Source organism: Gigantopelta aegis, chromosome 9, assembly GCF_016097555.1.
Source record: "Gigantopelta aegis isolate Gae_Host chromosome 9, Gae_host_genome, whole genome shotgun sequence".
Classification (NCBI taxonomy): domain Eukaryota; kingdom Metazoa; phylum Mollusca; class Gastropoda; order Neomphalida; family Peltospiridae; genus Gigantopelta; species Gigantopelta aegis.
In genome coordinates, this window is record NC_054707.1 from 59,521,392 (window position 1) to 59,547,404 (window position 26,013).

The 26,013-nt window shown below is 38.1% G+C and overlaps 1 protein-coding gene across 1 annotated transcript; it reads left to right on the forward strand.

The window, feature by feature from the left end:
* The first annotated feature begins 10,377 nt into the window (after positions 1-10,377).
* On the forward strand, positions 10,378-21,889 carry LOC121381056 (NADH dehydrogenase [ubiquinone] 1 alpha subcomplex subunit 10, mitochondrial-like). The gene is made up of 8 exons (XM_041510139.1): positions 10,378-11,036; positions 12,018-12,104; positions 12,958-13,079; positions 14,961-15,049; positions 15,773-15,827; positions 17,780-17,892; positions 19,535-19,649; positions 21,039-21,889. Exons 1-8 carry the CDS (start codon positions 10,487-10,489, stop codon positions 21,102-21,104), a joined length of 1,197 nt encoding a protein of 398 aa, XP_041366073.1. The 5' UTR covers positions 10,378-10,486; the 3' UTR covers positions 21,105-21,889.
* Positions 21,890-26,013: the final 4,124 nt, after the last annotated feature.

Here is a 26,013-nt window from a genome sequence, read left to right on the forward strand (position 1 = left end):
AGACAACTTATCGGTCTATATACAGCAGAACTGACAGCCATCCAACATGCACTTGTCTGGATAAAAAATCAAAAACACCCTAAATGTGTACTTTTTTCTGATATCTTAAGTTCTATCAAATCACTACAAACTAATAAATCAACTAGACCAGATATTATAGCTGCCATCCATATTGAACTTAAGGCCATCCAACAACTCAACCTTAAGGTGACATTTGAATGGGTCCCAGCACATGTAGGACTAGGAGTTATTGGCAATGAAATCGCAGACTACGGAGCCAAGACCGCCCTCTCCATCACCAATGACAAGATGATCAAAGATGTACTACTAGGCATAACAGAGATTATGGCTAAAGCCAAGAAGCACTACATCAAGAAATGGCAGGAGAGCTGGGACCAAACAACAAACACATGGCACTATAACATTAAACCACTAGTCAATTCCAAACGACCTAGTTGTAAAAACTCAGTGATAGATAAAACAATTATCAAACTAAGAATAGGGCAATCATACCAATTAAATAACTGGCTACTCCAAAAGAAGAATAACTCAATTAACTGTAAGTGCGGCACCCCAGAGGATATGAAACATTACCTCATGGATTGCACGCTGCACGATAACCAGAGAAAAACAATGCTAGAATTACTCCTAAAAGAAAACCCTGCCATTTCCATTACTACTAAACTGTTACTTAATCCAGAAAAAAAACTTAAACAATTTATTTCAAGCCATTTACCAGTTCGTCCAGAACACCAAACCACAACTTTAAAATAATCATTAACAGGTTGACACAGCGGGGGATTCTGGAGTCAGGCGGTGTGCCCGGCAGCCAGGTCTCAACACGTGAGCAGCCCTACTTAGAACTCGCTTACCGATTATGCACTCACGACTAGACCGTGGCAGCCTCCTGGCCCACCCCTACCTCGTACGCCCCACTTCGTGGACGACCCCACCTACGTAACCCCTCAAACCAAAATTCTTGGAGTTAGCACGCCACAGCCCTTCGGAAACAGCACTACTCAAAATTCACTTGATGATACGGATTTCCGGGGAGCCTGGGCGGGCTGGCTCCACACTAAGCACTCGCACGGCGTTTATGCACTCCAATTCGGGAGTGGGGGGAGGAGGCGGAACCCGGAAGCATTTTTTATTAAAATAAAAAGGGCTCTTGACATTAAAATCTAACTAGATAAACTTACTGACCTTAAATTGTTATTTTTACTTCTTTACAAATCGTATATAAATACCTATGAATGTCTATAAACTTATGTCGTGCATGCACTTTAATGATGTCATCCATTTTCTGCACCATATTCAAGAGTTCTGGAACACACAACGACCAGCGGACAAGCTAGGTTAGTATAAAATCCCTCCTCTCCTTGTATTACATTAAAATCCAAGGATAGGGGGGGATGGGTGGCTTTGAAAGCCGTTGTATACTTATAGATTAGGGACTTACGACATTAAGAACAACCTTAACACCAATAGGGACGACACACAGACGGCACGCACGCAACTGCATCATCTCAACATAGGGTGCATTGGTCTAATAATAACAATGTACCCGCCCACATATTAAAACAATAATGGCCCAGCACCGTACTTAATAAGGAGTCGGACAAAAGAAAAACGGCTCCGAGTACACAATTGCAATGCAACTTGAGGGAGCTGGACAAATGAACACCGGCTCCCTCTACCCAGCCCCAAAAATTCCTTGTTGTTGGCGGAGGCACCAAGGGCACTAGAACGGGAAAGATGGAAGAGGATGACAACGTATAGATCACCAGGCAGTTGACAGGAGACGGAATTCAGTGGAAACACCAGGACTCGCCGACCTTACCTCCCAGTCACACACAATTGCAATATACATACACAATTGCGTCGAGTCTCCCCTGGCTTGTCATGCCACGATCTGAACAGATCAGACCCTTCTAAGGGCCCTACGGGCAACCTAGGCAGACACCTCATCATCCGCAGGTGAAAATTAACGAACTACTCTCGGCCTACTAAAATCTAAACCTATACGTAGCTCCCTACCTTTTATTTTTAGAATGACCATCAAAATTGCGCCGAAATTCCTTCATCAAAATGCGCACCGTTTCTCTTTGGCTTAATCCTACGGGACATTCCAAATTCCATAGCACCATACCACCCCTCGCCTGTTACCGACTACGGTCGGACTGCCGGTGCTCCCTTGCACCTGCCAGTGCAGGCGGTCCCTTCTTCACCCACCCCAACCCGTTCCTGTCATGGACAGCCGTGCGCTACAACAGCTTATAAACAATTTTCCTTCCCTCCTTCCATCTCGTCCCTACAGGCTGTGCACCCTAACGGCCTTAACGAGGCCATTCACGTGGACATCGGTCTTTAAACGTTTAGACCTTCGTTAAAAATGTTTGTCGAAACTACTTCTTCTTTTTTTTACCTTTTTTTTTTTTTTTTTTTTTTTTTTAAATTCTATTAATTTTACTAATTGACATTTTCAAAATTTTGGTCCATTTTCACCTCTACCCATCCCCCTCTTCTGTTCCGGACCCAGTCACTGGCAAAGTAAGATATTGTGCCCGGGAGAGACGTGCTTGAACCTTAATTGGATATAGGCACGTTAATATGTTTTTAAAAAAGTACAAAAAAAGTACACAGGACCGGTCTCGGTGGCGCAGTTGCTAAGCCATCGGACTACAGGCGGGTAGGTACAGGGTTCGCAGCCAGGTACCGGGTCTAACCCAACCCATGACGACTGGATTATATCCTAGTCTGATACTCTCTCGTTCAGACGGACCCGGCTTCTCAAGATCTGTATTTCAGCACAGCACTATACCTTCAACGTCTAATGACTGTCAATCTAGGGTGGGTTTTTTTTTGACGGGATGCAACCCATCTCGTCCCTACAAGCTGTGCAGCCTAACGGCCTTAACGAGGCCGCTCACGTGGACATTTAGATCGGACTTTAAACTTTTAGACCTTCGTTCAAAATTTTGTCGAAATTACTTCTTTTTTTTTAAATATTATTAAATAGTCTGATCCTCTCTTCTTTCTCTTATTTATTTTTGGATCGTCCTTCTAAAATGCTCCAAATTATATAAAAAAAAAAAAAATTGTAATTCTATTAACTTTTATACTAATTGCTATTTTCAAAATTCTACCCATTTCCAACTCTACCCCCTCCCCCCACCTTCTATCCCGGACCCAGTCACTGGCGTGATTGAACCTTAATTGGATATAGGCACGTTAATATGTTATCCTATCCTATCCAGTACGTAGGTTATTGCATGGACAAAACATGGTACAATTATTTCGACTTGTTGTGTATCCACTTTAACAATGGTGGTTTATTTTGTATTGAAAAATAATATATACGTATTGTTGGCTTACTGGGAAGGATATTATTACAGAACATTGTAATGCATCCGCAAAAATCAGGTACGCTTGTTTCTTCAAGTCTCTTCAGTTCTAAGACTAATTCCTGACGAGACATGTTAAGTATTATGTAACCACCGGCTCGCCAGAGGGCGTATTCACTGGGATGGTACAAAATGGCTGCGCCCGTATACAATAGCCGTCACATTTAACCATTTTATTAATTAGATATAAGATTATACTTGTTGATATTAAGCAATAATGTGCATTATATATCGTGAATATGCATACCAGTCCAAAAGCCTTGCCTAAGCAAGATTGAACTTAGCCCACCCATACACACGCAGGCTCGTAGCGGAAGGGGAGGGGGGGGGGGGGGCGGATCCCCAAATAACACTCGCCTTCGGCGCTCATTCAATTGCCGCCCCCCCCCCCCCCCCCCCAATACTGTCCACCATGCTACGGGCCTGACACGGCACATTTCTTAATGCCTTTTTTCTATGATTTTTAGTCTGAAAAGAAAACTTAAAACTTATTGAAGTCACATGATTGTCACGGTGTCTGCTGACAAAAATCTCTTTACGGATACTTGCCAATTATGGTCCTTATATATTTTAACACAAATATCTTTCTGAGTGTATGTTTATATATTTATTAAAACTCAGAAGGCAACTTATATTTTTAACCAAACAATTTTACCATTATAACCATTCATTTGCACAATTTATAACACGATTGCAAGAATGAGAATTGTTACATTCGTTTTTCTAAAATGTTGTCTGTTAACATTGGTTCTCGAGGACTCCATTTTGCAATATGCCTTAAAACATTTAAAATTAATTTATAAATTATTATAAGTACATATTTTGTTGAACAACATACATGTTTTGAAAAACCACTCAAAAGTTTTGTGTTGAAAAGTTTTGGCCGTTAACTATATCACAAAACATTTTACGTATCTGTGTTTTAGTATTCTTAGTTACGGATCTGAAGTGTGTGATTTTCATCCTGGCCAAAACATTGAAAACATTCATATACAGTTCTGTAAAAAGAACTTGTAATGATTTTGTTTATAGTGAATGAGGACAATTCCCAATGCAAATTATAAGAAAATTACGGATTTTTAAATATTGGATTAAGCTGCGTAACACCAATAACAGTATATTAAGAGCTATATACTAGTATGAGGAAATGGTTCAGTATGAAGATGACTGGTTAATGAAGGTCAAACAGGAACTAAACAAACTAGGTTTAAATTATATATGGAACTTAGCACATGTTGATAACAATGTTTACAATGTAATTAGAGAAAGGATAACTGGCATATTCAAGCAACAATGTTACAGTAGAATAATGATAACTCCAAAGGGAAGTCTATACAAACACTTGTTGAATAATTTCATATTACAAGATTATTTTAAAAAACCCATTGGACGTTCGTCATTTAAAAGAAATAACTAAAATCAATATATGTGCACATAAATTAAATATAGAATTTGATCGAAAGATCACAGAGAAAATGTACACTATGTGACAAAAATGAAATAGTGCCCATGATATAATGATTTAAGAATTAAATTTATTAAAACATATTACCATAGACGTCCAAGCGTTTTTAAACTTACCCAGCTATTAGCGTCTGACTTAAAGAACTTAATAATCTCGGGAAATATTTATTTATAGCAAATGCCGTTAGAGATCACCTGTTGGAGCAATTGGTTAATATTAACATTACTTCTGTTTATTCAGTATAGTACTATTCGATTACATGTATATTAAACCAATAATACATGTATCTCTCAGTATACTTAATAATAACTTATATGTATTAAATAATATAAGTCAATATAACTTTAATTAATTAATTAATTAATTAATTAATTTAAATTATTATTATTATTATTTACTAAATCACTGTCACAGAAAAGATTAGTTTCATGTATTTTATGATGTTAGAGGGGGTTTATATAATAAATGCCCAATATTTTGTCCATATCTGGTAGAGTATGAGCATACTGGGTAAATTGTGAAAACGTTGTCATAACTTTTTATGAGTAGTATATTGAGTTTCTTCAGTGGGAAATTAAGCTGCAGGTAAAAAGCATGCAGGCTGTGGGAAAGGTAAATGTCACCTGTCTGTTCATCGGGGCATTTGCCAAGAAGGTTTCCAGCAGGCAAGTTGACTGGGAAATGGCTCTTAGGAGCTTTTTGGGTTTGAGCGTGAGCCAGAACCACAAGAACCTTTGGGTTTGAGCGTGAGCCAGAACCATGAGAAGTATGTGAGCTATGAGAGCTATGATAGCTATGTGAGCTATAACTGGGTGTGAGGGATGACACAGATGTGGCCAGCGGAACTGTAGGAGAACCATCTGCAAGAGATGTCTACAGACTAGCGTGGTGGCGGACTGTTATTAGGATATCTGCAAGAGATGTCAACAGCCAACCATCCAAGATGTGCTAGTGTCTGGTCGTCATCAAGATATTGATAGTATTCGCAATGACAGTGAATTTCAGATGAGTTTATACTGATACAAACTGAACTGGTTTAACATGATTATTTAACTTAGGCTCGAACATTGACTAGAAGCTAGTTGGCTCAGACTGGTTTACCATGGACACCAGAATACAGTTTTTTGGGGGGTTTAATTTAAGGTTGGGGTAGTGATGTTTGGAGTGAAATCGTCATTGTGTATATTTATATTTTGTATATAAATTTGTTGAAATGTTTTGTTGTTTGACTTGTTTCTTGGACAATATGTCTTACTGATTGTCAATCTCTCGTCCATCGTGACAATCACTCTCCACCATAATCCTGTAAATATTTTGTATATATTTATTATTTTGTTGTAAATTGTATTATGCTCATAAGTTGTAAAAACTTAAAGCAATAAAGAACTTGAACTTGAACTTGAATTCACCTAAACAGGTTACGTAGTTAACAATATTTACGGCTGGTGCTTGTTACAGTTTGTGATGCACGTGGAGTACATTTTAACCACGTAGAGGCCAGTTTAGTGCTCATTTGAAGCGTAGAAATACTAATAAACAGGTAGCTATTTGGATAACTGTCTGTTTATAAATATTATATTGATATGCTTTAGAAACGAATACTTATGCTCACCGAAACTGGTCTCCCTATGATAATTAAATGTACCAATATACTTGTTAACATTAAGCAGTAATGTGCACTGGATATGTATACCAGTCCAAAAGCCTTGCATAATTATCCCTTTAACGTACGACTTCAAAATTGTATATCTGAATGAAACCTGGGGAAACCACCTCCCCTTTAGAAGTCACATTTGTTGAGCAGTTTGTTTATTCTACAAAGACAATTTTGTATTGTAAATTTCTTTAAACATTTTCTAATTTTAATTATGTTAGGTAAAAACATAAGCTTACGAGACGGGGTGGCGCAGGTTGGTGGGGTGCAACTGTCCTCCCCCCAGTCCTGGAGAAAATCCTAAAATTCGGACAAAAACAACAGAAACAATTCAGCCAAAATGTGTTGGCCTGAACACTTTTCACCATGTATTTTCATAATTCTACCCACAATATTAGTTGTAATCAATGTAAACATGCGTGGCTATTCGTTTGCAACCTTATATAGCTGTTTGGCAGTAATGCTAATATGAATAAACGTTGTAATCCAGATTCGGGCACTTTTGTTTAATTCGGGGGGAAATCAGCCTGCCCACCTACAAAAATGGGAGCCAGTACGCCTATGGGTAAAAGGCGAGTAGACCATGATTGTAGCTACACGATTTCTTAAAACAAAACATGCATCGACTGTATCCTAATAAATGGCAAAATGGTGTCAGAACAGAATAAAACAGAATTTTATCACGCTCAGTGCCATCGTTCGATGGTATTTGAGGAATACATATATACATATATAATCTAACAGCATCAAGATGACAGAGTTGGACAAAAAACAATGCATAAACTATAGATAACGGAAGTCGTATGAGGAATAGGAATAGGAATAGAAGAGTTGTAAATCTACACATTTCATTTCAACTTATTTTCATGCTTATATCCAATTAAGCATGCTGTCCTGGGCACATACCTCAGCTATCTATGCTGGTTATTCAGGACAGTGGGTTAGTTGTTAGAGGTTAATGAGAGCGAAGAGGGTGTAGTGGCCTTACACCTACCTATTGAGTCTTTAAAACTCTCTCTGGGTGGAAGCCGGTACCGGGCTGCGAACCCTGTACCTACCAGCCTTATGTCCGATGGCATAACCAATATACACAACTTTCTAATGGCAAATACAATTTATGCCATTCTGACTGACTTCAAATATTACTGTGAATTCAGCCTTGTGAATGTCTGATAAAAAATATAAAAAACCCAACCCAAAATAACGTTATATCGTACCCAATTGATATTCCGTTCAACCTGTGGTGTGATGGTCTCCTGGCCACATGGTATGATGTGTCTAGTGCTACATAGTACAGTATAGATGGCTTGACCTCGCATTCAGCTGCAGTGGCTGGATATAGCCTGACATAGTGAAAAGGTAGACAGATGCACATAACTTTTATCTTCCCAGTACATAACGTCTTAGCATACAAGACTCCCTCAGTGTCTATCCACAGCTGTGATTGCTAGTATGAGAACTTGGCACACCATAATTACTGAGAATTTGCAGGCCCAAGCAGAGGTGCTGTGTACGTTATCCACGGGTGTATATGGACACGCGCTAACACTCATCAATCCAGTCTCAGCTATGGGCAAATAGCCCGACAGAGAATGAACGTCAAGAAAGAAAACTACATTTACAAGAAGAGATCGAAACTTCAAAATCAAACCTGAGTAAGAGACGCTCATAATTCCAGTAAACTTTCTTAAAGGTAGGGTCAACTCAAACAAGAGCCTTATGTGTTGGAAAGATGCATACCCGGACCACCAACACATACTGACACTTTAGCAAATGAAAAACGCGTAATTTTAGAGTTAATAAAAAACCATGATTATTCCTCCTAACTGGGGGCAGCCATTTTGTTTCGTTTTTGTGACGTCCGGTGGGATAGCTTGAGGCGAAGTGACGTCAGCTCCTGACCATCTCCTGTATGTACAATGTAAACAAAAGCAGTAATTTTCGACAAGGCGCTTCTCTTTGATCACCTCGACTTGTAAAACAGCATAAATGACGTAATAATATAATAAACTATTTAACTAAATATATTTTAAGTATCATTAATGGAACAAAATGGGGTTATAGTATTTTTCTCTGTTAAATAATCCAAAGAAAAAATGTACACTATTGGGCCTATTGATATGCTATGTTGGAGCAAAAACGACAACACACGATACCCAAGTGATACTTTTCTTTTCTTTGGGACTACGTAATTGGTCAGTGCTGTGGTTTTAGATGGAAAAGCCTACTTAATCAATAGTTTTACATAACTATTTACAGTAATAAACCATGTCCATTACCATTTTAGGCGCGACAGGTAATATTCCACAATACCGGTACGTATTTTTGTGTCTAGACAGCGTCAATTAATTGGCTCGTCTGGTTACCAATCAAATACACATCTGCCAATCAGGAATCAGAGGTAGAAGCAACTAACAGCATAGACCAATTAACTAAGAAAACACTCCGTGTATCATTTCAGTACGTAGGTTAATGCATGGACAAAACATTGTTAATTATTTCGACTTGTTGTGTAGTCACTTTGACAATGGTATTTTATTTTGTATTGAAAAATAATATATATAGTGCTGGATATACTTATTGCTGGCTTACTGGGATGTGTATTATTACAGAACATTGCAATGTATGACTATTTATCATCCCGCAAAAAGCAGGTAAATTGTGTTTCTCTAGTTCTAAGGCTCATTCCTGACGTTACGAGTTAAGTATTACGTAACCACCAGCTCGCCAGAGGGCGTACTCACTCAGATGGTAGCCAACAAAATGGCTGCGCCCGTTATATATAATAGCCGTCACATTTAACCGTTTTATTAATTAACTATACGATTATACTTGTTGATATTACGCAATAATGTGCATTATATATCGTTGAATATGCATACCAGGCCAAATGTCTTAATTGTCCCTTCCTTTAAGAGGAGACCTCTAAACTTAAACCAGCTCCGCCGAAATCATAGTAGCCTACAGGAGCTATGCACCAATCTAGCTTAGAAACCGTAGTGAGATTTGTAGACTATGATCAACATTCAACTATTCAAAAGACCACTGGCATACATACATCTGCCATCAATACTTTTACACAGACGTCAGAAGTTGGGGAGGGGAAGGGGGCACTGCCCGCAACTCTTACGGTAAATCATTGCCCTACCCAAATTGAACATCAAATTATACAATGTAACATAAAACTCCCCCTTCTTACCAGTTAGACCTACTATCATCTTCCGACGCTTGTTTTAATTTTATACAAAGCGCTCGTTTGATGACGGTCGGTCTGAGATCAATCCCCGTCAATGGGCCCGTTGGTATATCAAAGGCGATGGTGTGTGCTATCCCCTGTCGGGTTTGGCGCATATAAAAAGATTATTTGCAACGAATGGAAAAAAATGTAGCGGTTTTTCTCTCTAAGACTAGGATATATCATATATGTCAAAATTACAAAATGTTAGACATCCAATAGTCTATGATTAATAAATCAATGTGCTCTAGTGGTGTCGTTCAACAAAGAAAACTTTAAATTTGTTATGTTTTACGTTCAATTTGCAATTGCATTGAATAAATCAGTCATAGTCACTTAGATGATAGACATACGGGTTTACATGCACATTCTCAGCAAGCTGTTGAAGCACACGTCTGCTAATTAGTGTTATATGGGCGCAGGTGTCGACTTACGCCGGCTCCTCCGTCCAGGACAAGAAAGGGGTTAGGGGATGGGTGGGACAGAGGAACTTCCGCGCTGGCATATGCAAGGGAGCCCAGGCAGCCCGATCAGGGTCGGTAGCGGGCAAGCGTTGAATAAATCAAAGAATTTTCTGTTTTATGAGACCCAATAATTCTAAGAGTTATGTCCCTTGCAACCTTGTCGGAAGCACTTCCGACTTGAGTGTTTTGGAGGTCGTTTTTACGTTTTTAATGAAAAAGATAGTATTTATCTTTTGATAAGAGTGCTTTATTTGCAGAGTGGCAATGGCACTGCGGTTTCAGAAAGTGGTTTGTTTATTTAAGTCCAACTCTGTTAGACTTTCGCTTTTAGAACCGTCAAAATTATGCGCAGCGGCTGGCGTGAAATCTGGCCAAGTTGCACATTTGACATCCAGTCATGGAAAACCAATCCAACGACCAAAGCCTTGGCCGTACAAAAAAAGACCATACAATATTTGGTATCAATTCATAGACCACACCAGGAAGAGGTTTGATGATAATACTAAGGTCATAGTGATCGAAGGAAATCTGGCAGTTGGAAAATCGGAATTTGGTGAAAAGTTGGCAAAAGAGTTTGACATGAAATTCTTTCCTGACAGCAAAGACGATGATATTTATATATCCCCTTCTGGGTTTGATATCAGAGAGTTGGACGAGCAACTGCCTCCTGGAGCTCGCACCTGTGATCTGAAAACGTTTTACTCTCAGAAAGTACCAAAACGTCAACTTGAAAAGATTGGAATGACCCAGTGTAACATGTATCACAGTCGTTTTTACAACTATGTGGAAGCTCTAGAACATCTTCTTAATACAGGTTTATAAGAGAATTATTGCTTTTTTCTTTGTCAGTTCAATTAATTAATTATACAGGGATTCTCAGGCCATAGGATTTCAAATTTCACGACAATCACTTTTTCGATTCAGTGATCATGGGAACCCATCAGAAACTGTTTTTGAAAAATAAATATATATATATATATTATTTTCGTTGAATAGTCCAACTCGATGTAATAATCATGGGAAACAAAATTTTGGTTCCATGAATTTACCAACACGGTACTGGAAATGATCGTTTCCATGAAATTGGAGGGCCAGGATTCCTGGAACATTTTGTCCAACATCATGTCACGATTTGCTACACAGGCTTCAGAGAGTGCTGTACACCATGAATATAAACAGTTGTTGCTAATAATTTTTCAGTTGACCAGAAATGTCTCTAATCAAATTTTGAGAACATGTATCTATATGCCTATATGGCATGTCATGCTTTCTGCCAAAAAATAATTTAATTTGAGGGTACGTAATAGAACCAAAAGAGATTACAAATTTATGCCCCTACTAGGAAGTTATGTGTTTGAAATTGGACACAGTGTCACTGCATTTCATGTGTTTTGACAAATTTTAAACAGCAATTCTCTTAAAATTAGTATTATCTATCTAAAAAAATATTTACGTACATTAATTTCCAAGATTTTAAGGTACATATTTTTATCCTCCGTACCCTCTGGCAGAAACCCTGCATGTGTTTCCATAGCATTGTCTGTCAAACTGCATCATATAATGCATATTTATCATAAGACTTGTTTAGTATTATATATAATAGTAATTTGTTGCTATGCGATAATCCAATAAACCTAAAGTTATGCAATAAAACAAACACCAGGTTTGAAATATTTAAACAAAATCCAAAATAACTAGTACAGTAAAATTTTGTATTGTAGTGATTTGCAATTAAATGTATTTCCATAATTTTTTGGCTGCATAAATTTGCAATAAATTTTGTTTTATTTTCCAGGCCAGGGAGTGGTAGTGGAGAGAAGTCCTTGGTCTGATGTTGTATTTGCTGATGTTTTGAGGAAGTTTGCTTTCCTGACACCAAATGGTTTGTTCTCAACCTGCATCGTCTTAAATTCCATTATACCTGTTAACCACTGAAATATATCCTCCTCTTCATTTTATATTTAAACAAACAACCCATGCAATTGCCCACAGCAGTCGGCAATGCAGTGGAGGTTGCCATGGAAAGAAAGAAAGAAAGAAATGTTTTATTTAACGACGCACTCAACGCATTTTATTTACGGTTATATGGCGTCAGACAGATTTTGAGAGGAAACCCGCTGTCGCCACTATATGGGCTACTCTTCCGATTAGCAGCAAGGGATCTTTTATTTGCGCTTCCCACAGGCAGGATAGCACAAACCATGGCCTTTGTTGAACCAGTTATGGATTACTGGTCGGTGCAAGTGGTTTACACCTACCCATTGAGCCTTGCGGAGCACTCACTCAGGGTTTGGAGTCGGTATCTGGATTAAAAATCCCATGCCTCGACTGGGATCCGAACCCAGTACCTACCAGCCTGTAGACCGATGGCCTACCACGACGCCACCGAGGCCGGTAGATTGCCATGTAGTTTTTTTTTTGCTGTAGGCATTTTATTAAAACGGGTTGAACAAAAGCGGTAAATATTATGATTTTGTGGAATAGCAGCTGCAGAATTAGTATGGGTCAGCAAACATTTTACAAAAAAATTATTTCCAAAATAAATTTTATGACTCATTAATTCAGTGATAGGGCTAGTTCTATATAGTTAGACAAATTACAGAACATCAGTAGGTAATTATGCTGAACAAGTAAGCATGGATCATTAAAATTACTAACTCTTTGAGTAATAGATTTAACAAATCCCAGATTGTTAGTAACAGTGCTACAATTAAAAACTCTTCTTTTTTTCACAGGTCATTCTTTCTACAATGAGCTTCGTTCCAACACAGTGTGTGAATTGTGGCAGCCTCATGTTACTATCTACCTTGATGCTCCCATCAGCCACTCACGGGAGGCCATTAACAAGAGAAATATTGTGAGTTGTATATGTACATGTAGCTGATACATTAATTAGTTATACAGTTATACCAGTGTTTATTAGAACCTCAATGCGGCACTGATTTTCCGTTTCTGATTTTCTGCTATTCTGTTTCAGTATTTTACAAAGTCTTGTTTTCTCTGTTTCACCATTTGACAAATTCCTTTTTTATTTCATTCACACACATGCATGTACGCATGTACACACACACACACTTGTTGCAGAAAACCGATCACATTACAAACTACCGTATATCTTCGCATGTAAGTCGATCTCGGCTATAAGTCGAGTCCCTAATTTCAAGCCCTGAAAACGTATTTTTTTATTGACCCGTTTATAAGTCGACCCATGAAAAACTACTTATAAATATTGAAATATTTCTTATTTTCAGCACATGAGAACAATAATATTTGAACAAAAGAAAATTATTTTACAAACTTCGGTTTTCACGTTTTGTACATCGCAATATGATCAGACTATTCCAATCAAACTATCATTATTACATAGCATCAAAACGAAATATTCCTTTAGTAGAGAGTGAAAGCTGTTTGACTGTTACTGTATAGTACTGTACAGATGGTTTTGTGCACAGACAACAACTTTATTTATAAACACTGACAACAGATCACTACGATAAAACTGAAAGTATCACGTTTTGCCGCCATATTAATACATGTAAGGAGGATAACTCTGGAAAGTACACTGGTTTTTGTACCAAATGATGTGTGTCCCTATTGCTCTAGATAAGTGAACTGCAGAGATCAGTCTATTTTAAGGGAAAGCTTAGTAATATTCATGAAGTTAATCACCGCCAAAACATTGTTTGAACAACCATTAATGCCAGTGACCAGATTTCAAAATAAACTCAGGCAACAGGTAGTTAGTATTGTTTACATTTTTACTATTAGTTATGACTGTTAATTTAACTAAGTGGACTGTTGTCTTGGCATGTGAGTGAGATCGTACGCCTTTTCGCATAACCAAAACCGTTCTAATGCCAAAAAAAATAGGTTATAAAAAATAAATGTGTCAAATTAACATATTTGAGTATAAATACATGGCATACTTCAACAATAAAACTTGTAAAATAATCCCCAAAACAATAATATTTTTTGGTGAATTTTTTTTACCCTCTTATAAGTCGACCCCCCAAGTTATAAAATAATTTTTGGGTGAAAAAAATTCGACTTATAGGTGAAGATATACGGTACTTACTTGTATTAATTACTTTCAACAAAGCCTGGATTACAGTATACAAATATTACATTCCTTTTCAAGCTTGGAAATACAACAGATATTATGAATTAATAGACAAATAATATATAATAAATAGGAGTTCCAGGAGTACAGAAATGAAAAATAATTCACTAGTCCGTTGGACCAGAACTAACTAAAATGTATTAGCCTGCCAGAATTTCTACTAAAGTACTAATCAAAATTATACCCAGGTGATGTTCCAGTCTTATATATTATTTATGAAAATCCCTGCAATAAAAACCATAAAAATGTGTCGGTATTATCATGACCTGTTACGGTATTCAAACAACCCTCTTTTTTTTTTTTAACAAAATAAAATCATTACATCCAATTATTTCGCCAAATAAAAAATATTTGCAATTTTTTGTAAAATTTTCAATTAGTAATTTTAATGAGTGGCAGAGCTAGCCCTGATATTATATTATAGTAATTAATTATTTATTTTATTAATCAAATGAAAAATTCACTGCATGAATAATATCTGAATGGTAATTTTGGATTCCTTTCTATGTAGCACAAAAGTTCAAATGGTTATCATGTTTGTTAAATCTGAAATACATGTGTACTAATATTTGTGTGATCTGAACATTGCAAATATATTCTAATATTCTTTATTTCTAGCCATGGGAAGCCAATAGTAAGGTTTTAAACAATGACTTTTTGCAAGCTCTGGAAAGTGTTTACAAGAAGAAGGTTCTTCCATATTTCAGGTTGGCCATAGATGTTTGTTGTACATAGTCATGATGTACTGTATGTGGAACCTTTGTGGTTTGTTCTAGTCGTTAAATAATGAGCATTTGCATTAAGTTAAACATTTCCATATATAGTTTTCACTATTTGTGGTGTACTGACAGTTAGTAGATATTGGTGAAACCAAACCAGTGTTTCTAGTCACTGGAGAACTATTTTACACAATGGGTTTAAAGCAGTTGTGTGGTTTATCTTTTGATGAATGTAAAATTTTTTTTATCAGATTCAATTCTTGTACATGTATAAGTGTATAACTATTTCATCAATATAACATATTATAAAATAACAATCGAACTCTTTCATAAATTGTTTACTAAAAAATTAATGCATGACACAAGGAGAATCTCCATTTTGCAGTTCAGCTTTAAAAGGAAATTCTCACATTAATACAAACAACATTAAAAAAAATTGTTTGCATCTTATTTCTATAAACAGTATATTTTCTGATTCAACCTTAACAAATAACGTAAACAATTCTTTTAATAATTCTCAACAATAAAACAGGGCAAACTTAAGGTTCATCCCCTTATAAGTTTAGCCTCCAAGTTTTTAAATAATATGTGAATAAAAAAATATAATTTATAGACGATATATCATACACAACTACCACCTCTAAATATATACTTTCAGATTTTGCTTTTATAAATGTATACATGTACACGTGTATTGCTTTTTTTCCCCAGTAAATATGGTGAAGTGATAACATACGATGTCACAGATTTGCCAGATTGGGAAATTGTAAGTGTTATTTCGTTTAAAAATCTACCATATTTTTTACATTTTTACCTGTTCAGTGTTTCTGTCAGAAAGAAATTTTTGGGTATGGTGCTATGGAAATGAATGCAACCACAGGCAATGGGGTATGGGGGGCCTCCCCAAGGAAGAAAATGGATCAAGTTTAGGGCTAGAGTTAAGAAAATCATACAGTAATAATTTGAGTAATTAATTTTGTCAAAAAGTTAACTTAAAATAAAATCTGTCAAAAATTTCGGTATGGTGCCATACCCGTTTTACCCTCTGGCAGAAACCCTGCTGTTGTTTTACATGTTTAAAATAGGGTCTGTACATTGATTTTGTTGGATTACAGTGATGTGGTATGATAGGACGAATCTGCTTCTAGACTATTTGTGTTTATGATCAGATTCAACTCCAGTTGAAAAACTCACTATTACTGGCACACAATTTGAAACAAATGAAATTAAAATTAATATTTCATATTTAGGTAACGTCTTGGCAGTGTTTGATGTACTGTTCATTCTGATAAAACGCAGCTACTGTACAATAAAGTTCCAAAATGTGAATATTCGCAAAAACGCAGCTACGTGCAAACCATGTCACCACTGCACGTGCGTTGTCTGCACGTGCAACATGAACACCGACAGTATAAAATTGCAGGGTGTTCGCTTGCCTGGCCTCTGTATCTGGCCGACAGTTGACAATCCAGGACATGCCACGTCTCAGTGAACCGCAGAGAAACAATGCCATCGGCCGACTAGACGCAGGCGAATCCAGAACGGCCGTTGCCAGGGCATTCCATGTGTCCCCAAGCACCATCTCCAGACTGTGGGACCGTTACCAGCAACATGGATCAACACGTGACCTCCCTAGATCCGGTCGACCACGGGTCACTACCCCCGGGCAGGACCGCTACATCCGGGGTACGCCACCTTCGGGAACGATTGACTACTGCCACCTCCACAGCCGCAGCAATACCAGGTTTGCGCAGGATATCCGACCAGACCGTACGGAACCGCCTACGTGAGGTAGGAATTCGTGCCAGACGTCCAGTTCGAGGTGTCATCTTAACACCACAACACCGTCGACTCCGACTGCAGTGGTGCCAGATTCATCGACAATGGCCTCAACTGCGATGGAGACAGGTGTGGTTCAGTGACGAGTCCCGATTTCTGCTCCGACGTCATGATGGAAGATGTCGCGTGTATAGGCGTCGTGGAGAACGTTATGCGGCAAACTGCGTGCAGGAAGTGGACAGATTCGGCGGGGGTAGTGTCATGGTGTGGGCAGCCATCTCACACACTGGCAGAACTGACCTGGTCCACGTGCAGGGCAACCTGAATGCACAGGGCTACATTGACCAGATCCTCCGGCCACACATCGTTCCAGTTATGGCCAACGCCAACGCAGTGTTCCAACATGACAACGCCAGGCCTCACACAGCACGTCTCACAACGGCTTTCCTACAGAACAACAACATTAATGTCCTTCCTTGGCCATCGATATCACCGGATTTGAACCCAATTGAGCATCTATGGGACGAGTTGGACCGACGCCTCCGACAGCGACAACCACAGCCCCAGACCCTGCCCGAGCTGGCAGCAGCCTTGCAGGCCGAGTGGGCCACCATCCCCCGGGACGTCATCCGTACTCTGGTTGCTTCAATGGGCAGGCGGTGCCAGGCAGTTGTCAACACACGCGGAGGCCACACCCGGTATTGACTCCAGATGACCGTGACCTTGGTGGTGTGTCCTATCACTTACTCACAATGGACTAGAGTGAATTGTGAACAATCCTGCAACATTTGGTAATTATCGGACTCACCATTCAATAATTAAATCAATTCTCAAAATGTTACGACAATGTGGTTTTGCGTTTCTTCTTTTGAAGAGTATATTACTTTAGCAGAACTCTGAGTATGCTTGTTAATCATAGTTTGCTCTAATTGTAATTAGATTGTGGAAGATCTGGAGAGTCTGGATTTGGACTCGATGTCTGATGATGAGCCAGAAAAATTTTCACGATGGAACTTGAGCAGAGAAGATGATTGGAACTGCTACAGGATGGTGTAATGAAACATTTTTATTATGTACCCATTTTATCTTACTATAGTAACAGGCCTCAGTAAAATTGCGAGAGCAATAGTTTCGTACGTATGTCGCATGCATAAGTACAGTTTGCGTAACCCATTTTTCATTCGCTGATTGAATTTATGACATCATTTACATGTTCATGATAGATTACCTAAAAATGAAATGGGTTTCCTGAATTTGTTTTTGCGTAACCCATAAATGGTTTACGCAGATTTTTAATTGTCAGAGGACTGAGTAATAAAGACAGTTGTGGCCGTGCAATAAAAAATTAGGATTTTATTGAACATATGTGTCATACAAAATCTTGCATGCATAGTACAGGTTCACCCAAATAATGTCATGTCCCTAGCCAGGATGCTTAGCGTTCCGTCAATTCCATCAAATGCCACCAACTTTCCAGAAGAAATTAGTTGTGTTCTTTAATTAAACTTTTTTTAATCATAATATAGAAAGGTGGTATGTAATAAATACAGAACTAGTTGTTTTGCCATGTTATTTATTGCACATGTTTATAATGCACAATATTTATACCAGTCAATAAACTCGTGCAATAAGTAACATGGCAAAACAACTGGTATGTGCTTCTGTCTATATATTTCATATTAAGCTGGAGCAATCGTAAAACTCAAGTCATGGAACTTCCACATGGTGCAGTGTCACTGTGTGTTACAGAGTTGATCTCCCTTAATTGACCTACTGGGTTCTTTCCCTTTCCAACCATTGCTCCATAGCTGGTTTATTAAAAAGCCCATGGTATGTGCCATCCAAATGGGTCTTAAATGTTTTGTCCCTGTGCCACACTAATCAGTAGATTTATAACCCAATCCTCCCAGGCCCCACTCTGCCCTATGATGGTGATTTTCCCAGTTTTAGTAAACATGACCAGTATTGGGCTACAGAAAGCGTTGGTATAAAGTTATAACCACAAGTTACATATCGGTGAAATGAGTTACTATCATGCAAAAGGCCTGTTGGGGCATCCATAAAGTTATGTATGCTCGTATCGGGTAAGGATATTTTGGATAAGACAAAGAACTGATGGGAGGGGAATTTGCTGACAGAGTACATACCTGTATTCTCTGAAATATATATAATATAAAATTAGATCTATTGAATCATATTGTATTTTTAAAATAAGTGAAACTTGAAGTTTGCTTACAACATTTTTATCTTATCATTAAAGATTTATGTTTTTGTATGTCTTAAATTCGATTGTATAAAATGTGAACAATTCTAGCTCCTAATTGTGGCAAGTATTGTTTCACAACGTAGATGATCGACATAAGCACACACATGGGAGAAAGAGGGTTAGTGGGGGAACATACAAAAGGCATACTTAGTGAGCTATAAAAAAAAATGTAGGGCCGAATTTAAGAAACCTGCTTTGCTTAAATGCAGGTGTTACACGTGCCTAAGCCATAAAGTTGGCATCTAAGCTTATGTTTTTAGCATACATACTTTATAGATGACCATTTTTATTGTTGATTTTGTTATTACAAACTTTTGAGTTTATATATATATATATATATATATATATATATATATATATATATATATATATATATATATATATATATATAAATATATATATAATTATTTTCTTTTTCTTTTTTTCAGTCTTGGTTGCAAGTGGCAGATGAGTGGAATGTTCAATCTGCCGAGACCGTTTGATGCTCCGGAGATGTACATAAGTGGGGATGACTACATCCCATGGAACAAAATCGTAGCAAAAGTATGCTAGTCAAATTTATGTTCCTCATCATCAGTTTGTTAGTTTTCAATATTTGATGATCTGATAGGGGAGGGGGATGTAGCCCAGTGGCAAAGTGCCTACTTGATGCACAATCAATCTGTGATCGATCTATTTTTCGTTCCAGGCAGTGCATCACGACTGGTATCAAAGGCTGTGGTATGTGTTATCCTGTCTTTTGGAATGGTGCCTTATAAAAGATCCCATGTTACCTACTAATGGAATTGTTACCAATTCCGGTCGGGCTGCTGGTGCTCTCTTGCACCTGCCAGTGCAGGTGGTCCCTTCTCCCACCCGCCCCAACCCTTTCCTGTCCTGAACGGAGGACCTGTGGCTATGACAGTCGTGCGCTACAGCAACTTGCTCTGAATGTGCATGTTAAGCCCTGTGACCTGGCCTGACCTATTAATGGAAAAATATTGCTGGTTTCCTCTCTAAGACTGTGTGCCAAAATTTCCAGATGTTTGACATGCAAATCAATGTGCTCTAGTGGTGTCGTCTGATGGATGGTGTATACTAACAGAATATTTCATATGTACCAATGCAGTATTGGACTATTCCACCTGAAGTTTTGTAATTTGTCGTCAGGCATAAGGTTTGCCAATTTCAGATACCTGCTTAACCTTTTTCATAGGACAACAATGTGTGGAACGGCATCAGTTTAATTATGTTGTGGACGTGGCAGAACGCTGCATGCCATTTGTCAGTTTAACATCACAAAAAGACTGTCCATGTTGTCATTCCAGCACATACACAAAAAGATTAATAGTTTTTTTCTGTAGTCTTTCTGTACTTGAAGAGAGTGGATTTAGCTCAGTCGGTCGAGTGCTCACCTGACAACTCAGTAAATCCATTCAACTGATTGGGGTTTTTCTCATTCCAGCCAGTGCACTACAACTGGTCAAAGGCCATGGTATGTGCTTTCCTGTCTGTGGGAAAGTGTATATAGAAGATTCCTTGCTGCATTATGAAAAGTGTAGCAGGTTTCCTCTGATGTTTGACATCCAGTAGCCAATGATTAATAAATCAATGTGCTCTAATGGTACTTGGAACAACAAAAAAGCAGATAATTACTGGATACAATATGGCTTTCGCTTGTGTACCCTCCACCTCCAATTACACATCATTTGTTTCCCCACAACCATGTATAGTTGCTTTGCACCCCTTATCGCAGCTCACAGACAGTGTGAATGACCCTGTCCTCACCCCCACCAGTGAGGATGCCCTCCAAAATATAAATTCCTGACTGAGTCGATAATCCCTTTACCATTGTTAGCGACACTTTTAAAATAATATTTCTATGAGCATATTTTTCATCACAGGTCCCATATTTTCTTTAGTTAACACAGAACTCGTTTGTTCTCATTTCAGCACAAGGAACTACTGTATGCACCTGGCTACAATCCAGATAAGGGCAGCACGCTGTTTCGGCTATAGCTCTGTGGCGAACCCAGACATGAACAGTTGTCTCTAGACCATGGAGATGCCATGGTCCCGTACAGCTATAAAACATTACTGGATATTTATTAGTGTAAAGACATCAGCTGAAGACAGGTGTTAAGACATTCGTATGTTAACTCTTCAATTATAGATGTCACAGCTGATGATTTTCATTGCAAACGGTTGCTAAATAAACTGAGTGGTATTATTGTTTTATTGTTTCCTTAACACATCCTAGACCTTGCGGTCAAATTATACAGTGAGCTATTTTATATGTAAGATCATAAGTAGTATTAAAACAACAAAAATAGTTAAAAGTGTTTCAAGTAAGCATATCTCATCATTGTCATTGTAAATCTCTGATGGAGTTGATAGGGTAGGATATTTTTTAATATTCTGCTCCAAAAGCAGCCATATAAAGCATTGTGTGCAGTATTTTAGGCTAGAAATCATTAAATGAACAGTAGATTGTTGGGAATAATATGTACTCCTGGATGGTCATATCAGTATCATTTATACTGAATCAACTGCTAGTGAAGCTTTTATTTTCAAACACCAAGCCAGATTTTCTGTACACTTAGTATTTTAAATGTTTTAATTAAAAGAATTAATAGAAAATATTTATGTTCCTTTCGTACAAGTTTGGAAGAATGGTTATTTGTTCATTCACCATAAAAGCAAGGACTTGAATTAATGGGTTTTGTATGATGATACTTAATAAAACACAGTAGTCCAAATTATTCAGCAAAATTATGGGTTTGTAATAAAAGTGTTTTTCTCTTTGTGAAATGTGCTGTAGTTTATTACGAAACTTGTATTGAATGTGCTAATCACATTCTAAAATGATATATAGTTTGGTACAGTGATGAAGAGTATACATGAAAATGACGGTTGACAAAACCAGTTGTTCACATAAAAAGGGACATTGGTTATTTAGTCCATTTGTGCCAGTACAGAGCTAGCTGTGGGTGATCAAAATATTTCGCCAAAATTGTCCAAAAATTCAAAACCTGTAGCTATTTTTAAACAAAATATTAATTATTACAAAGTGTTTTTCTACCAAATTAAAATAAAATTCACCAATTCTTAAACTTTACAATTCACCTCAGCAGCTTTTAGACGACAGATTTGTTTTTCTGACACGGATGACGGACACCAGGGTTGGCTCTGCCATTCCTTAAATTCGCCAATTGCGAATTTTAAGAAGAAATCCCCCCCCCCCCCCCAATTAATTTGGAAAAATAAATTTGTTTAAAAAATAACTGATTCTGCAGTTTTTGAACTTTAATAAATAATTTGGCAAGATTTTCTGCTGACCCAGAGCTAACCCAAAAAGATGGGGGGGGGGGGGGGGGGGGGGTGAACCAAGCTCCAGAAAAAGTATGACCATGTGTTAGACACTGATTACACAGTGTGTTTAGATTGTGATGACATTCCTCGGTCTTTGATGGGTCACAGTATCCATCTGTTGACCTTTCTTGTCCAGACCATATATTGGACATTGATGCATGCAGGACCATCAAACCTCGTATGCTGGAACAATTTGGGGATGGGTTATGTCTCATACTATTACCAGGTCATTGTAACCTACTTTTCATGGTATAAATTTAAATTGTTTGGAGCATATCTTCCTTATCAACTTCCTTATCAATTAATATGGGATCATCATTCTCTTGGAGTGATGATGTGTCGCTTTGACCTAATTTTCACAGATTAATTAAGGATTGTTATTTCTTTTATGTTCATCATCCACAAACTGTGAAGCCGTTCTCACATAAGTATGCGGATGATTTTTTTTTTTTCCTGCTCGGATGAATGTAAAAGAAATTAGACAATACTTATAATTAAATTTGAAATATATTTACTAAAGTTCATACTTTATTTTGAATTATTTTTTGGTTGTTAAATATTAACCCAATAAGACAAAGCACCAATATAAAATGACGTTATTTTTACCATCATCGAGAAATTAACAAACTCAAGTTGTTATGGCTGGACTAGTGGGATGACATTACATTGTTATGAATATAGCAGAAATTTAATCCTTGTCTAAGCTATATCTTTCTTACTGACATATAATAAACTATCAAACCTCATATGCAGGAATAGCTTGGGATGGGGTTGTGTTGCTTCTTGGTCCGATGCCACATAACTAAATTAAAATGTGTTGAGAGTATTTAACCATTTTCTTTTCTTTTTTTATTTTCGTGGTTTATTACACATAATAAATCACATTAAAGTGAATCCTTATCTGGGACATATCTTTCTAAAGCCCCAGTCTCACATACACGAATTATACCCCGAATGTCCAGGAATATACACGATTCTATGCAGCCCCAATTGCTCCCGATTTTTTGCGGCAAAATTTGCATGATTCGGCTTCTTTCCCGAACTGCGTATGAATGCTCACGACTGCTGCAGGAACTAATACGATACCATTACGATCTTGAACCTGATTCATTACGAATCGGGACGACCTACTACGTGTTCCCTAGGATGCCTTCCCGAATATGCTACGAATCATAACAATTAATGTGGAACGTGTCGAGAATTACTACGACACGCCTATGAATCCGCACGACTGCCTCAAGAACCAGTACGAATGCCGCAAGATGCCTATATGAAGGCTGCCGAACAGGCCACATTTCATTCAACGTTCTGCCTGCATGCAGGGAACATCACCATGCCGCTCTTCAAGAAGTCGGCAACTGGCCGCAAGGGACGAGGGAAGAGCCCGTGTATCCGTGGAGAACCAGAGGCAGAGAAAGCCAGAGTAGAGAAATACCGTTCAATAGTCGTACGAATATCCCGAATGCGTCTGCAAAAATACTACGGTTACGCACGATGCCCTCAAGAACTCGTAAGATTGAGTTACAATTTCAACTTTATTCACGATTACTCCCGACAGTTTTGAACATGTTCAAAACAGTCGGGAGTCGACCAAGAACATCCAAGAATACTGACAACAGGCCAAGAACACCCTACGGTCTCAGTACGTATATCCACGAATCGCCAAGAATTCGTAAATCGGGGCCCATTCGGGATATAATTTGTGTATGTGAGACTGGGGTTTTATCAATTTATGTAGAATCATCCGACCTTGCATGTACAACTTGGGATAGCTATGTGCCGTGTACCATTACTGTGATCTAGAGGTTCTAATTAGACCTGCTATTAATAGGTCACTTAGGTCTACTGGTACCTATCATTGGTCTAGATAACAGATCTTCTGTCACAGATAAATCACATAATTTGTCTAGGAAGGAAATATTTTATTTAACGATGCATTCAACACATTTTATTTACAGTTATATGGTGTCAAACATGGTTAAGGACCACAGATATTGAGAGAGGAAACCCGCTGTCACCACTTCATGGGCTACTCTTTTTCAATTAGCAGCAAGGGATCTTTAATATGCACCATCCCACACAGGATAGTACATACCACAGCCTTTGTTACACCAGTTGTGGAGCACTAGCTGGAACGAGAAATAGCCCAATGGGTTCACCAACGGGGATCGATCCTAGACCGACCGCACATCATATGAACTCTTTACCACTGGGCTATGTCCCGCCAACATAATTTGTCTAGATTCTGAACATCATTGGAAAGTCTTGTTTAGCCAAGAATCGATGGTTTATTTTCCCTAATGTTAACATTACATATGTAACTAACTCATAGACCACCCCTCGTATAAAATCTTGGCTTTGCCAATGATGGCTTTACTATGGATACGTTTTCTGTTGATTTGTGGCAACATTTAAAAAAATTTATAAAAATTTCTATGAGCATATTTATCATCCCAGATCCCATATATTGTTTAACCGACACAACTCATTTGTTCTCATTTTAGAACACTGAACTACTGTATGCAGTAGGGTCTCCACGAGTACTTGAGCATGGGCCGAGTCTAGCAAGACTCTTAGTCTGTTCACAAGACTCTAGTACCCATGCACTCTCATTTAATTATATTAGTTTACGTCATTTTGCCATGTGCTTGCCACTGGTTACATTACAGGGCTATGAGACATGGAGGGAAAACAAGAGTTTAAATGTGTGGAATGCAATACAATGGCATGATTTGGCATCCATGTTCAGCGTTGGAATTAAGATGCATAATGTCTCATTATCATCTAGTAAATGACGGGTACTCTGGTCTGGGTCGAGTTTAACATTCGAGTACCCAAGTCCAGTATTTTGGAGTCATGGAGGCCTTAGTATACAGAAGGCTACAATCCACAAAAATACATTAACTTTTTCTCTGCCAATATATATTATCTACCCATGTTCCCTTTCCAATAAACAACATCATCAGTAGTTGGTCCAAAAAACCCTGTTAATCCATCCCATTGCACAAATTTCACATAATTAGAACTGAATCATATATACTGAACAAAATAAGAAACTTCCGCTAACTTTGCTTGAACATAACTAGATGAAAACAAACCGGAGGGAATAATTGTTATATATGCGTTTAAAGAGTGTTCCATGATGCATCGTTTGGTGCAAAAATCATGGCCATAGGTTAGGAGAAACTGGGAGAAATTTTGACCAAGTGTGGTAGGGGTTAAAAAAAACCCAACCACTTAATAACGAGTATGACCACCTCTTGAATTGACCACTGCAGTGCATCGCAGGCGCATAGAATTGACTAAAGTGTTGATTCCTGCCTGTGGAATATTGTTCCATTCCTGAATGAGCGCTTGACGAAGTTCGTTGACGTTAGCGGGTGGGTTGGGACGACGCCTCAATCATCTGTCCAGACTATTCCAGACATGCTCGATGGGGTTAAGATCAGGACTTTTAGCGGGCCAGTCATCAATGAAATCAATGTTATTTGTCCTAAGAAAATTTACAGTGTCTCTAGCTGTATGAGAGGTGGCATTATCATGCTGAAAAAGCGAG

Bases quoted from the DNA above. Each gene is read 5' to 3' on its own strand.
- LOC121381056 (XM_041510139.1), top strand. From the start codon at position 10,487: ATGGCACTGCGGTTTCAGAAAGTGGTTTGTTTATTTAAGTCCAACTCT. The intron at 12,105-12,957 runs GTTTGTTCTCAA...TTTTTTTCACAG, and splicing joins TGCTTTCCTGACACCAAATG to GTCATTCTTTCTACAATGAG. The intron at 17,893-19,534 runs GTAATGAAACAT...TCTTTTTTTCAG, and splicing joins TGGAACTGCTACAGGATGGT to TCTTGGTTGCAAGTGGCAGA.